This window comes from Schistocerca nitens, chromosome 8 (genome assembly GCF_023898315.1).
Source record: "Schistocerca nitens isolate TAMUIC-IGC-003100 chromosome 8, iqSchNite1.1, whole genome shotgun sequence".
Taxonomy (NCBI): domain Eukaryota; kingdom Metazoa; phylum Arthropoda; class Insecta; order Orthoptera; family Acrididae; genus Schistocerca; species Schistocerca nitens.
In genome coordinates this window covers 554271913-554286664 of record NC_064621.1, presented here as the reverse complement: position 1 = coordinate 554286664, position 14752 = coordinate 554271913, and the positions used below count along the sequence as shown (strand labels likewise).

General features: G+C 43.1%; 1 protein-coding gene across 6 annotated transcripts in view; it reads left to right on the top strand.

The window, feature by feature from the left end:
* The window catches only part of LOC126198920 (zinc transporter 1), a 700140-nt gene that overhangs the window by 566313 nt on the left and 119075 nt on the right, over nucleotides 1–14752 (top strand). For all 6 annotated transcript variants that reach the window (XM_049935550.1, XM_049935549.1, XM_049935551.1 and 3 more), the window contains one exon: nucleotides 2010–2200. In XM_049935550.1, the coding sequence (XP_049791507.1) occupies nucleotides 2010–2200 (191 nt within the window). The remainder of the gene's footprint in view (nucleotides 1–2009; nucleotides 2201–14752) is intronic.

The window sequence follows — 14752 nt, the reverse complement described above, 5'->3', positions numbered from 1 at the left end:
AACAATTGTTTAGGCGGACTTTAATTACAGCAAAAATTTCATTTAAAACAATTAAGCAAACTATGATTTTACAAACGGGCTCAGCAATCTGACGAAAAATCAGACTCAATACAAATGTTCAGAGAAACCTTAATTAAAGCAAAATTAGACTCGAAATCAAAAATATACTGAAGGTTAGAGTGCAATAAAACTGAGCAGTCTACACCTGAAAATAAACTTGCACACAAATTTCATGGCTTTACTTGGAATTTATGTACAAGAGAATTTTCCCACAAGGTTAAGAGCGACGTATAACATGGCTACTCTGCGTTGGTCCTCTTAGTTGACCTACACACCGGGCTACATGCGGAATAGCTTCAGCAATGTTACAAAAATAACACTGGCCAACAAAAAAAATTTTTTCAGTGTTTCCTGCACTTCGAGTCAGTTCTCACTAATTTTCGGTCTTGAAAAATGAATATGACAATGAAAAATTTTCCTTAGCTCTAGTTTCTGTGAGACACACTATGTGGAATTGTTTCATATTCACAAATTAACAGAAAAAAATACATTTTAATTACACATGCTAAGCGTGTGTGTGGGGGGTGGGTGTGGGCGGCGTGTGAGGGGGTGTGTGTGTGGGGGGGGGCGGCGGCGTGTGGGGGGTGTGGGGGTGTGGGTGTGTGGGCGGGGTGTGTGTGGGTGTGTGTGTGTGGGGGGTGTGGGGGGGTGTGTGGGTGTGTGTGTGTGTGGGGTGGTGGGTGGGGGCGTGGTGTGTGTGGGGGGGGGGTTGGGGGGGGGTGTGGGTGGGGGGGTGTGGGTGGGTGTGGGGGTGGTGGGGGGGTTGTGTGGGGTGGTGGGGGGAGGGGGTGGTGTGTGTGTGGAGGGTGGTGGGGGGGTGGTGGTGTGTGGGGGGGGGGATGTGTGGGGTGTGTGGGGGTGTGTGTGGGGGGGAGTGTGGATGGGGGTGGGGTTGGGGTGGGTTGGGGTGGGGTTGTGTGTGTGGGGGGGGGTGCGTGTGTGGGGGGGAGAGGGGGGGGTATTTTCTGAGTCTTGTGTGCAAACAAGTCCTCGTTTACAGAATCCACATTATTTCTTACAAAGGAGATTTTTAATCTTCACCAATACGTTAGTGTAAAAATGTTCAGAAATTGTGTAACAAAATGACGTCAGCGACAGAGGTCTATGTTTTTGTATGTCTGTTCGACGACCCTTCTTGAAAACAGGGATGGCGTGCGAATTTTTCCAATCACTTGCAATGCTTCGATGCTCCAGTGACCCACGGTACACTGTCGTTACTTGAGGAACAAGTGCTCTCGCGTATTCTGTATAGAAACGTACAGGTATCCTCTTGAGCCCAGTTGTATTTCCTCTGTTAGCTCAAAGGAATAGGTTTTCTATCCTACAGTCACTGATTTCGGTATCTATCATTAGCGAAACAATTTTGGAAAAAGGGATCTACATAGGAATGTGGAACCTTTTGAGCAGGGGTGGAATCTTTTGAACAGGGGAGAAAACCTTTTGGGGAGGGGACGACCCCCTAACAATGAGTGGTGGAGCTTTTTGGTTGGGATGGTGGTGGGTTTTGTGTTGGAGTGGTGGTGGGTTTTGGGCGACAGTGTAGGGGCTTTTGAACAAGGGTGGGGATGTTTTGGGTGGGGTTTGTGTTTTGGGGCAATGATGGTGAATGTTTTGGTCTATGTAAGCTTTTCGGACAGGTGGAGCCCTTTTGGCAGATTGATGGAATCTTGGGGGTTGGCGAGATCTTAAGTGCTATCAGTTTTGGCTAGGATGTGTAGGGTGCTCTGGTTCTGGGGAAGGGCGGGGGGTGGTACAGTTTCTTCATGAGCTACAGTAGTATTCCTTCCTCCCCACTCATCAGACAGTTGCTTTTCACCCAGTGGTTTAGTTGGTGCCTCAACCACACAGATGCTCTCGTCAGCGTGGTGTGTCGCTTACCGACAGCTACAGAAGACGTGACGAGCTCTCGGCTGCAGTGCTCAGACATCAGTTGCCGGTGGCTGTTCCAGAAATGGCGATGAAGCAGTGGGTGCGCCGGCTGCAGCCGCTGGCGCTGTACGCGATGCTGGCGGCCACGGTGGTCTTCCTGGTGCTGCAGCTGGTGCTGGCGCACGCCACGCACGCCCTCACCCTGCTGGTCGACGCCTACCACATGCTCTGCAACCTGGTCGCCCTCGCCGGCTGCATCATCACCATCAAGGTGAGCCGCCTGCCTAACACTAGCTGCACGCTGGGGTGCATTTTTCACTGTCTGTACTTGTATTCACTGCCTGTCTTTCCTCTCGACATTTTCCGGCCTAGATATGCCGACCTTACTTTATGCCTCGAGTCAATGTTCTCAGGTGACCTCGTGTCTTGCAGCACTCAGTAGTTAGTCTGCACATCAGACGCTCAAATGTGTGCCATCCCTTGATAGCAGTGCAAGGTTAAGTACCTTCACTTGGAATATTCAGCGCTTGTATTGGATTTTCTTAAGTTGTTTCATTTATTTATTTATTTATTTCATTTTATTTATTTCATTTTATATATTTCATTTTATTTAATCGTTTCATGCACTGTCACACCATGTAGGAAGGAAGGAAGATTGTGGTTAACAACTCGTGATAACTGTATCATTAGAGACAAGATTACCAATTCAGATTGGTACAGATTAGAGAAAGAAATCAGCCGTGTACTGAAAAAAAATCATCCCAGCATTTGGATCAGGGAATTTGGGGAAATGAATGAAAACTTTTATTAGGATGGTAGTTTAACGAAAACTGACATTCTGAGACCACGGCTGTGCACAAAATGAAAGTTGATTCTTGCAAAGAAGAAAACAGCAAATTATTTACACAAATAGTATCTCTACGGATTTCGAACCAACAGATTCATCTTCAGGCGGCTGTTTACGTTTATATTACATTTGTTGTCAGCTATTTCCTCCCTCCCCCCCCCCCCCCCCCACTCTGTGGCGAAAGTTCATTGGGATGGTAATGCACTACAGCAAAAAATGAGGAGAGAGACAGCGAGTTGAAATAATTTGTAAGGACTGGGCTACCAATCTCGCTCGCTGACCTGTGGGAGGGTACGACGGTAGAGGAAGCGTCTACTGAGTCTGTGAGAGTTTTCTCAGTAGCAGAAGTACCATCAATGTTTCGTTTGTGCAAGTCTCGTCGCCCTCTGTTCTTAAGATGCTTGTGTAGCCCATGATTTACTGCGATGGAAATAGGATTATTATAAGAGGTAAGGATCCACCTTAATGCAATTGCGCTCTTATTAACTACTTCATGAATTACCCCTCTAGTGTCGTTCGCAGATAAAAATTTCTCATCAACCCTGTTTGCTATTATGTCAATAGGTAAACTTCATGTGAGTACACGTAAAACACTTCTTATGTTTTGTTACACGTACGCCAACAAAAATGCCAATGACAATTTGCCCTTGGTGGAACTGTGTATGGTCCAAAATGGCGCAAGTTAGGCGCAATATATGAGCATCACACATCTCGACTGAATAATTCATTTTAGGTTCAAGGCGCTCAAGAAATAGGTTTTTTGACTTCCATTCTTGACGAACGGGAGTAACAAATGTGTCGGATTTTCTCTCTCTCTCTCTCTCTCTCTCTCTCTCACACACACACACACACACACACACACACATAACGCAAAATGCAAGAAGAATTAAACCTTGGAAACTGGGAACCTGAGAAGCAATGTTGAAATGTGTGTGAAATCTTATGGGACTTAACTGCTAAGGTCATCAGTCCCTAAGCTTACACACTACTTACCCTAAATTATTCTAAGGACACACACACACACACACACACACACACACACACACACACACACACACACACACACACACACACACGCCTGAGGGAGGACTCGAACCTCCGCCGGGACCAGCCGCACAGTCCATGAAAGAAGCTATGCTGCATACATTTAGGTTCATGGCCATCTGGTTCCGCAACCAGTGGCGGACTAAGAGGGAGGCGGGGCAGACGTCCCGCCCTGGACTTCTGGTGCTGGGAGCTACCAAATCTCGAGGGCAGACAATCAAACCATTGATTACACAAACAAGGCGAAATTATGTTATGTATGCAAAACATAAACATATTACCATGCAATGGTAAATGTCAGTGGGTGTTGGGGTTGGGTTGTTTTGGGGAAGGAGACCAGACAGCGTGGTCATCGGTCTGATCGGATTAGGGAAGGACGGGGAAGGAAGTCGGCCGTGCCCTTTGAAAGGAACCATCCCGGCATTTGCCTCGAGCGATTTAGGGAAATCACGGAAAACCTAAATCAGGATGGCGGGACGCGGGATTGAACCGTCGTCCTCCCAAATGCGAGTCCAGTGTCTAACCACTGCGCCACCTCGCTCGGTCAGTGGGTGTGGTCAGAAGTTTTAAATTTTTTGTAAAACATTGCGTGAAACTAAAAATTGTAGAATGATAACCAATTGCGCTAGACGTAATTACTCAAACGGATTAAAAATAATCACGTAAGTCCAGTTTATTTATTAATTTTTTACTCAAGTGTTATTCTCAAAACTGCTTTTTAAAGATTATACATAATATTATATAGTTTATCGTATGAATATAAGAATCCAATAAGCTGAACTAGATCAGTCATCTAAATTTAAGCAACGGTTTTTACCAACTGTACACATCAACACTAAAGTCATCTAGACTTTATACGCCCGAAGTAACCTTAGAAAAACTTTTGATAACTTTTTTCGTATCGGGAAAGACTGCAGAGAATACGTCAGTAGGTATTCGACAGCAGTTGGAGGGAGATGGGCTGGTTACTGCGTTGTGCAGGGCTCGAGGCTGCCGTCAGCGCCAGCTGCACACGGAAAGTCAGGAGAAGTCACTCCAAAAGCTGTTCAGTTCCTGTGCCGATCATTCCTTAAATCTTTCTGGAGTTCCTCTATCCTAAAGTGTCCCGTCTAGTGTCGCATGTTGAGAGAAGTTATATTCATACTTCTCATCTTCTACAAACAGATGGAAATTACTTGTAGAGAAAACAGGAAAAAGTTTGAAACGATTGTCTGAAACTCGTGCTCAGTACAGTTCAGTTAGTCATAAAAGAAAACGTGGAAGCAGTTGTGAGTACTTCAAGGCAAACCTTGACACTAGATATGCAGCAAGCTTGTTCCTTCCAGGTATGTGTGATTTTACTTGTGGCACACGAGACTGCAGGAAATGAATTTAGCTGAACAATTTCTACAGTATCCAGAAACTAATCAGGAAAAAGGACTCTTCAAATGAAAAACCGTGAATGAGTTTTTAGTGACGGAACGAATCGCAATTGAATCGGTAGTTCGAAGAAGGGAACGAATCCAAAACCTCCTTTTGTGGGAAAATATAAAAAACGTTCTCCGTTCTTATTTTTAATTTTGTCTTAACCGAGCAGTTATGAGATTCCTCACATTAAGCTGCTGTTTTAGTACGCTGGGAGAAATGAATTTGATTGTCCTGAAGGACACATCACAATCTTAAAAATCGAGAATTTGTTCCTTACTTCAAACTGATTATGAATTAGGCATTAAAAATTCTTATTACAACAACACAAATATACATATTTTCAAAAAAACTTCCATAATACAAGATATACAGGAAATCTCTAAACTACTAAGCTGGGTTTAAATAACACAACCTTTACGTAAGAAGTATTCTGTCTATTCGTGGAAGTCGAAAATGAGGACTTTCCCAGGGATTTGGTTTATATAACATGGGCCACCAATTCTTTGAAGTACTTCCAGCCGAGATTTGAGTAACATTGAATTCTGTCTTCATTGGATTGAATTGAATAACGTATTACTGTGACGTGTAAATTCTGTACAGTCGTCTGATTTTGCTTTTTGCAAACCCAAAATTGTGATCACATTGAAGAAAGGAGTGCCCTCGCAATGGGAAGTTGTAATAAATATTTGTAGATTGCCTACTAACAACCAAAGCAAGGAAGAAGCACACTAAGTGTTGTTCAGGTTTTGACCCCCGTAGTCGACAATGAAAAGGTGAAGTTACTTAATTTTTCAACCGCTGTACACAATATATTTCGTCACGGCCACGAACAGAATAATCCGCACCTCTCAAATATCTGCGCCTGGCATGTCTGCCCATGACATCATTTCCATGACGTATTCACTAGAATGCCCTAGAAAGAAACAAAAACTGTCTACATACCGAGACCTCAAACGCATAAATTTGCCTGAACTCGAAACTGAGGCACAAGAAATAGTTTGGGGGATGACCTCTACTCCTCTCATGGACATAAACGACAAACTCCACGATTTCACTAACAAAATTACTCAACTATATGACAAATATGCTCCAATAAAGACCAGAAAAGTAAAAAGGCAACCTGCACCTTGGCTGACTGATGAACTAAAACAGCTCATGAATCTCAGAGATGCTGCACATCGAGCATACAAGATGCACCCTACACCTGAAAATCACGCTGTATACAAGCAGAAACGAAACAAAGTCAGTCAAGCGGTGAGAAACGCTAAGCTCAGACATGCCCGTACATTAGCTGACAATAGATGTAGACCAGCTATCCTGTGGAAAAATCTCCGTAGTCTCGGTTTAGGCAAAATAAAAGTTGCAGAAAATCCCATCGTCCCAGCTGAAGAACTAAACCGATTCTTCACATTACCTGCAACCAAAATTGATCCGCAAAAAAAACAGAAAATCATTGATTACTTCATGGGGATGAACGACTGTAGCAAAGAAAAATTCTATCTACAGCACGTCACTTGCAGTACTGTCAAGAAAGCCATAATGCGGATTAGATCAGCATCTACTGGACATGATGGTATGACTATCCAGATGGTAAAACTTATTATTGACCAACTACTGCCCTCTATAACAGACATTTTCAACGATTCATTAATCACAAGTGTTTTCCCTGAGGCCTGGAAACTGGGACAAATTAAGCCACTGCCTAAAAAGGACATCGCCACAGCACCCTCTGACTACCGCCCCATCTGCCTTCTTCCTGCACTATCAAAGGCCTTAGAGTATATAGTTCATGACCAGCTCACCAACTACCTAACTACTAACAACCTACTAGACGAATACCAATCAGGTTTCCGTAAACATCGAAGCACATCATCCGCTCTGATAAAGGTGACAGATGACCTGAAACTTGCCATGGACAGACAAGAAACGACTATCATTTGCTTCTTAGATTTCAGCAAAGCATTTGATACTGTCGACTTCGACATCTTACTAGCCAAACTTAGCGGTCTAAATTTCTCACCAAGCGCAGTGCAATGGTTTCGCTCATACATGACGTCTCGTCAGCAACGCGTCCTGTCTGGGAATATAAAATCACAATGGCGGCAGGTAGTGTCAGGCGTTCCCCAAGGCTCAGTATTAGGTCCTATACTCTTCTCTCTTTATGTCAATGATGTGTCATCGGTCCTGACCTATTGCAAATACCATATGTATGCTGATGACCTTCAGTTGTATCTAAGTGCGAAACCAAGCAATCTCAAGAAAGCTATTGAAAATTTCAATACTGACCTCGATGCACTGTCAAAATGGGCACAGGACATAGGTCTAAAACTAAACCCATCTAAAACCCAAGCGGTACTTGTTGGCCACTCTAAGCTCATTAGCCCAAAACATCGGGAATCCGTACCACCTCTCATCCTAAATGGAACAAATATTAAATTCTCTCCCTCAGCAAAGAGTTTGGGAGTAATAATAGATGAAAATCTAAATTGGACAGAGCACGTAACTGCAGTGTGCAAAAAAGCATCAGCATCCCTTCATGTCCTACAAAAATATAAAAAACTCTTCCCTTTCGATCTGAAAAAGAAATTAGTACAAACGCTTATACTCCCAATCATTGACTACAGCGATATTATCCTACAAGGCCTCTCTCAGGAAAATTCCCGACGTCTAGAACTGGTCACGAATGCCTGCGTCCGATATATCTGTGACGTTCGACTTTTTGATCACATTTCACCAGCATATGCAAAATTGTCCTGGCTGCGTGCAGACAAACGCAGAGATTTCCATACACTCTGTCTCATCTACTGCCTTATAAATGTACACTGTCCCTCATATCTCTCCTCGTCCCTAACACTCATGTCGGAACAACATGACAGAAACACACGTTCCCATCATAATAAAATCCTCTCCGTTCCACTGCATCGCTCAGTCACCTTCTCCAAGTCCTTTACAGTAGCGGGAACCCGACTCTGGAATAACCTCCCTCGTTATGTTAGAGAACTTAAAAACATGACCGGCTTCAAAAAACAGTTAATGACGTATCTACTTAAGCAACAGTAATGCCTTCCTCTGTACATGAGTGCACTTCACCTCATTAGTTCCCTCTTTCCCCCTCCTTAAACCTCCCTTACCCAAAACTCGCTATACTAGTAAACATCAACTTTACACACCAAGATATTAATGTACATCTGCACAAACCTTCATTACTATTGCCAATCTTTCCCATGTTTGTCATTATTATTTGATTTTTTTTACTGATTATTATTATTGCTTTCACCATAATCTGTATGTATAGCACGTGATGTAAAAATACTGCCAGCATTTACTTTATTATGTCTTAGTCATGTTTATCATTATTATTTGATTTTTTCGTTTTACTGTTATTATTATTGCTTTTATCATTATCTGTATGTATAGCAACTGTTGTAAAAATACTTCCGCATTTACTTTATTAGGTCTTAGTCACTACTCTTTATTCATATTGTCACTAGAGTAAGCTAATTTTCTCATTTAAACTATGTTCATGATGTAACTCTGATGTGTGAAATGCTGCATGTGTGGAACACTGGTCCGATGTAAGAGAGAGCCTGATGGCCCTAATCTGATCAGGTTAAATAAATAAATAAATAAAATAAATATAGCTTCTCCTTCCGGATAAACGTAGAAACCGACAGAATATGTTTTTATATCGTGTAATACAAAATACATATAACTACAGTTTCCTCAGTTAGACTATTTCCAGAACAGGCAATTTTGCCCCAACCTTAGGGTCATTAGAAAAGAGTTTTTATTTCTGTTTGTTATGGAACTTCTGAGAACGACGAAAATGTAAGATATTTTCGGCGACAGCAACTCACTTTGCATTGTCGTTCCGATATGAACAGTTAGTTCTTTACAAATAAGACATCGAAATGAGGGTGCTCAAATCTATAACTACTTTCGTGGAAGTACTTTCCATAAAAGTATGAGAGTCATATTTTACTTTCTTGGAAAAACCTGGACTTTTTTGCAAAAGTGGCATACATAGTTTTGTCAAGTTCGGCACTTAAATACTTTATATTCTGATCGTTGTTATGTTTTCCTTTAACGGGAAATATATTAATCTTTTCATCGATAAAAGCGCGAATATTGTTCGCTACTGCATTACTGCGATGTCCGTGCTTGCGCCTATTATATATAAAAAATAACCTGATTTGCAGTTATTAGTGACGTTAGTGGGAAAATTGCTTTATTCTTTATGCAATATACGCATCTAAATGCAGTTCTAGACAGAGCATTTTTGTTTCTCATGTAATGAAAGGCAATGAACGCACGATAATCTCGTTTGAGACTACCTCCCTAGTGGTGATTTTCGATCAATCATCCCCGCTTAGAATGTGTCCTGCTCGTTTTTACAACGCACATGAAGAAGAATTTTCACTTAAAGTTTTGCAAAAAAGTTCCTTCTTATCTACACTTCACCTTTCAGTTCATTTACGTTTGGTCTTAGACGATACTGTTACACGTGTCCTAATACTCGTATACTCGACACCACGAAGTCGTTTATTTTTCTGTACTTCATGACCACATATTTCTGGACGACGAATGCCTGTTTTATTTTTACTGTAGCAGAGTCAGTAACGCCTTCAGAGGTGGATGAAGCGGCCGTAGCAATAACCTGATACGTAGTCCCACAACAAAAAACAAGACCTCACACTAGGAACACGAAACAAACGCGCTTTTAAAATATGCAGAGTAGAAGGAATAGAAGGGAGAACCGATAGAGGTACTCAGGGTACCCTCCGCCACACACCCTCAGGTGGATTGCGGAGTATGGATGTAGATGTAGATATATCAGTAACTATTATTCATTTATCCTTATTGAAGAATATCTAAACTCTGACGTCAGACACTAAAAACACTACAATACTGTGATGCACTGTAAACAAGAGATTTTAAGCAACAGCAGATATGAACACCGACTGTTACCGCAACCATGGCGTGGAGGATGACAAACTTGAAACTGTCATATGTTGCTGCTTCAAACTAACGAATATTAAGAAGTACGATTAACTCGGTAGATGGGTGGTTTTGGTTCCCTTTTTATAGCTCAATACGGGCATCTATATTCTAACAACGTTTGGTGAAAACAAACAAACAGAAATAGATTTTTGGCGCTTGGTCTGTTTTTCAAACTACCGCTTCAATTATACACTCCTGGAAATTGAAATAAGAACACCGTGAATTCATTGTCCCAGGAAGGGGAAACTTTATTGACACATTCCTGGGGTCAGATACATCACATGATCACACTGACAGAACCACAGGCACATAGACACAGGCAACAGAGCATGCACAATGTCGGCACTAGTACAGTGTATATCCACCTTTCGCAGCAATGCAGGCTGCTATTCTCCCATGGAGACGATCGTAGAGATGCTGGATGTAGTCCTGTGGAACGGCTTGCCATGCCATTTTCACCTGGCGCCTCAGTTGGACCAGCGTTCGTGCTGGACGTGCAGACCGCGTGAGACGACGCTTCATCCAGTCCCAAACATACTCAATGGGGGACAGATCCGGAGATCTTGCTGGCCAGGGTAGTTGACTTACACCTTCTAGAGCACGTTGGGTGGCACGGGATACATGCGGACGTGCATTGTCCTGTTGGAACAGCAAGTTCCCTTGCCGGTCTAGGAATGGTAGAACGATGGGTTCGATGACGGTTTGGATGTACCGTGCACTATTCAGTGTCCCCTCGACGATCACCAGTGGTGTACGGCCAGTGTAGGAGATCGCTCCCCACACCATGATGCCGGTTGTTGGCCCTGTGTACCTCGGTCGTATGCAGTCCTGATTGTGGCGCTCACCTGCACGGCGCCAAACACGCATACGACCATCATTGGCACCAAGGCAGAAGCGACTCTCATCGCTGAAGACGACACGTCTCCATTCGTCCCTCCATTCACGCCTGTCGCGACACCACTGGAGGCGGGCTGCACGATGTTGGGGCGTGAGCGGAAGACGGCCTAACGGTGTGCGGGACCGTAGCCCAGCTTCATGGAGACGGTTGCGAATGGTCCTCGCCGATACCCCAGGAGCAACAGTGTCCCTAATTTGCTGGGAAGTGGCGGTGCGGTCCCCTACGGCACTGCGTAGGATCCTACGGTCTTGGCGTGCATCCGTGCGTCGCTGCGGTCCGGTCCCAGGTCGACGGGCACGTGCACCTTCCGCCGACCACTGGCGACAACATCGATGTACTGTGGAGACCTCACGCCCCACGTGTTGGGCAATTCGGCGGTACGTCCACCCGGCCTCCCGCATGCCCACTATACGCCCTCGCTCAAAGTCCGTCAACTGCACATACGGTTCACGTCCACGCTGTCGCGGCATGCTACCAGTGTTAAAGACTGCGATGGAGCTCCGTATGCCACGGCAAACTGGCTGACACTGACGGCGGCGGTGCACAAATGCTGCGCAGCTAGCGCCATTCGACGGCCAACACCGCGGTTCCTGCTGTGTCCGCTGTGCCGTGCGTGTGATCATTGCTTGTACAGCCCTCTCGCAGTGTCCGGAGCAAGTATGGTGGGTCTGACACACCGGTGTCAATGTGTTCTTTTTTCCATTTCCAGGAGTGTACATTTTTGGAATTAAAAATGCAATGATATGGACATTAACATTAACCTACGAGGAAGGAGGAGGGTAAATAAAACAGTGCCGGGTGAACTAGCAAACAATGCTGGATTGAAACTTTCTGGCAGATTAAAACTGTGTGCCCGACCGAGACTCGAACTCGGGACCTTTGCCTTTCGCGGGCAAGTGCTCTACTAACTGAGCTACCGAAGCACGACTCACGCCCGGTACTCACAGCTTTACTTCTGCCAGTACTTCGTCTCCTACCTTCCAAACTTTACAGAAGCTCTCCTGCGAACCTTGCAGAACTAGCACTCCTGAAAGAAAGGATATTGCGGAGACATGACTTCTGTAAAGTTTGGAAAGTAGGAGACGAGGTACTGGCAGAAGTAAAGCTGTGAGTACCGCGCGTGAGTCGTGCTTCGGTAGCTCAGTTGGTAGAGCACTTGCCCGCGAAAGGCAAAGGTCTCGAGTTCGAGTCTCGGTCGGGCACACAGTTTTAATCTGCCAGGAAGTTTCATATCAGCGCACACTCCGCTGCAGAGTGAAAATACCATTCTGGAATGCTGGATTATCACTTCAAAAAGTAGTTCGTCGAGCAATTTTTGAATGCATAGAGAGATTTATTCAAGAACTTCAACGATACACAGCAATGAACGAAATCATCAAAATGTTCCAAATTTTGGAACAAAATTTATGCTTGAAGCTTTAGATTACCTCTTGCTGTAGCTCTGGAGAATCTGGTACAAGTTTGATACGGAGCAGGTGCTGCAAGAAATAAAAATGTGAAAAACGTGAAAAATTTCAATTACCCCCTAGAACTGCTGGTAAAGTACTTTATTTACGAATTTATTCCACACAGAGTCGCCTCCGTGTGCCATGAATCTGTTCTAAGCGTTAGCGCTGATGACAGTTTTAACATGAATGAGTACACTATCTATCACCGTTCCATAGATTGACGATGTAATTTATATTGCGATATAACAAAAGCGTGTAATTCATGATTTTCATCACCCGATAACAGTGATTTTATAATCCTCCTAACATCATGCTGTCAATACTTTCATGAACCTGATGACAGTCAGACCATTGAAACTGGTTGTGTAAATATATTTTTTCAGCAGCAGCTCAAGGCGGCATTATGACATTCTTTCAAATGTGTAATAGCTGTGAGGCACCACTTCCTGAAAATACAAAGGTATCGTAGTCTGCGTTTCTGTATGATATGGGCAGCCCAAGAAAGCCTTCAATTTGTAAGTAAATGGAACTTCTGTGAATCATTGCCCCATACATCACTTTCAATCCAATACTTCTTAACCATTTTTGTCTCAGTCGCACCATTCGAGAGTACATTTTCTAAACTGAAATTCACAAAAATTTATCTTCGCTCTACGGTCAGTCAAGGACGACTTGCCAGTCTGTCCATTTTATCAACGGAAAGAAAAGTTTCACGTGGAATAAGACGTTATTGAGAACTTCAGTAAAATAAAGGCACGGAAACATAGACTACAACAGTATCAATACTATTTCGTATTACGGCTACGAAACAAATTGGTATTACACGCATAATTGCACGAGCTTTGTTTCCAGGCATACAAAATAAAAGGTAATTTTCTTATTCTATTCTTCAATATTTCTTTGCACTCTACCTGATGGTTCCTGTGCTAAATGCTGATACGTATTCGGAGTTTCTCACCAGTATCTTTAAGTATGAATGTTAAAATTAGTAGAGCATACAGTACGAAATGGTAAATACTTGATTTTTGTGAGCCATTACGTCTACATCATACATTATTTTATAAAATGGACGCCACAAATACATCAGTTTCTAAGCAGAGTCGTGGTGTCGCTTAGTTTTGCCGCCCCCAGGACTGCGTAGGGCTTAGTGCGCCACGGTAAGTAACGGTAAAAAGTTAAAACTTGAGAAAAACCTGATTAATAGACTTTGTAGCAGTCAGGTCGGTTGCGAACGGATTAATAATTCACGTAATGGTACTTGCAATACTAAAATTACGGGATACAATATAAAAAATAGTTCCAATGGCGTTAAATGGAACGAATACCGCAATGGCAGACGGCAGTAAACAATTAATTTTTGACCCCATATATCCATAATTAGTGACGTAAGATTGATAGTGCATCACTACAATAAGAGCAAACAAGATGAAAAGTGGGAACAAAAAAGCTGTGAACATAAAAACGTGCTATGTTTCGTAAACAGTGCTGAAGTGCGACATCCAGTATGTGAGCAGATGAGAGGAAGCGCAGACGCCAACCAAAAAACGCGAATAACTGTAAGTAACCGATTATTTACATAAAAAACGAGACGTGAGCTGTTTTATAATGTACAAAATAACATATCAAAACGAAAATGTGTAATTCTAGATTTCACTGACGATGGCTTAAAGTGAAAAAAGGAAAAACAAAACACAGTGCAACAAGAGAAGGCGCTTTTTATTTACAAAAGAAATATTTCTGGGCTTGCTGCGGAGGATGGCCGCTCAGACAAATTCGCTTTTCAGTTTTTAGGATGTAGAATAATTTACGCTACCAATTATTCGTCACACGACCGGTTTCGGGCTTGTGCCCATCCTCAGGTGTTTATACATTCATGTACATGTTTATATTGCTGGTGACTAAACATGGAAAAGTGGAACAATTGTAAGTGGCAAGGCAACATTTGTCGAAAGTATATCTGTACTTACATAAAGATGAAGTATTCTTACTATAATTACGAAACATGGACGTGAAAGTGATAACAAATGTGCAACTGAGTGGAACAACTGTCACCACGGCATAATTGTAATAAGGATGCCTCGTCTTTATGTAAGAAGAGACATATTTCTACATCTACACTCCGCAAGCCACCTGATGGTGAGTGGCGGAGGGTACTTTGAGTACCTCTATCGGTTCTCC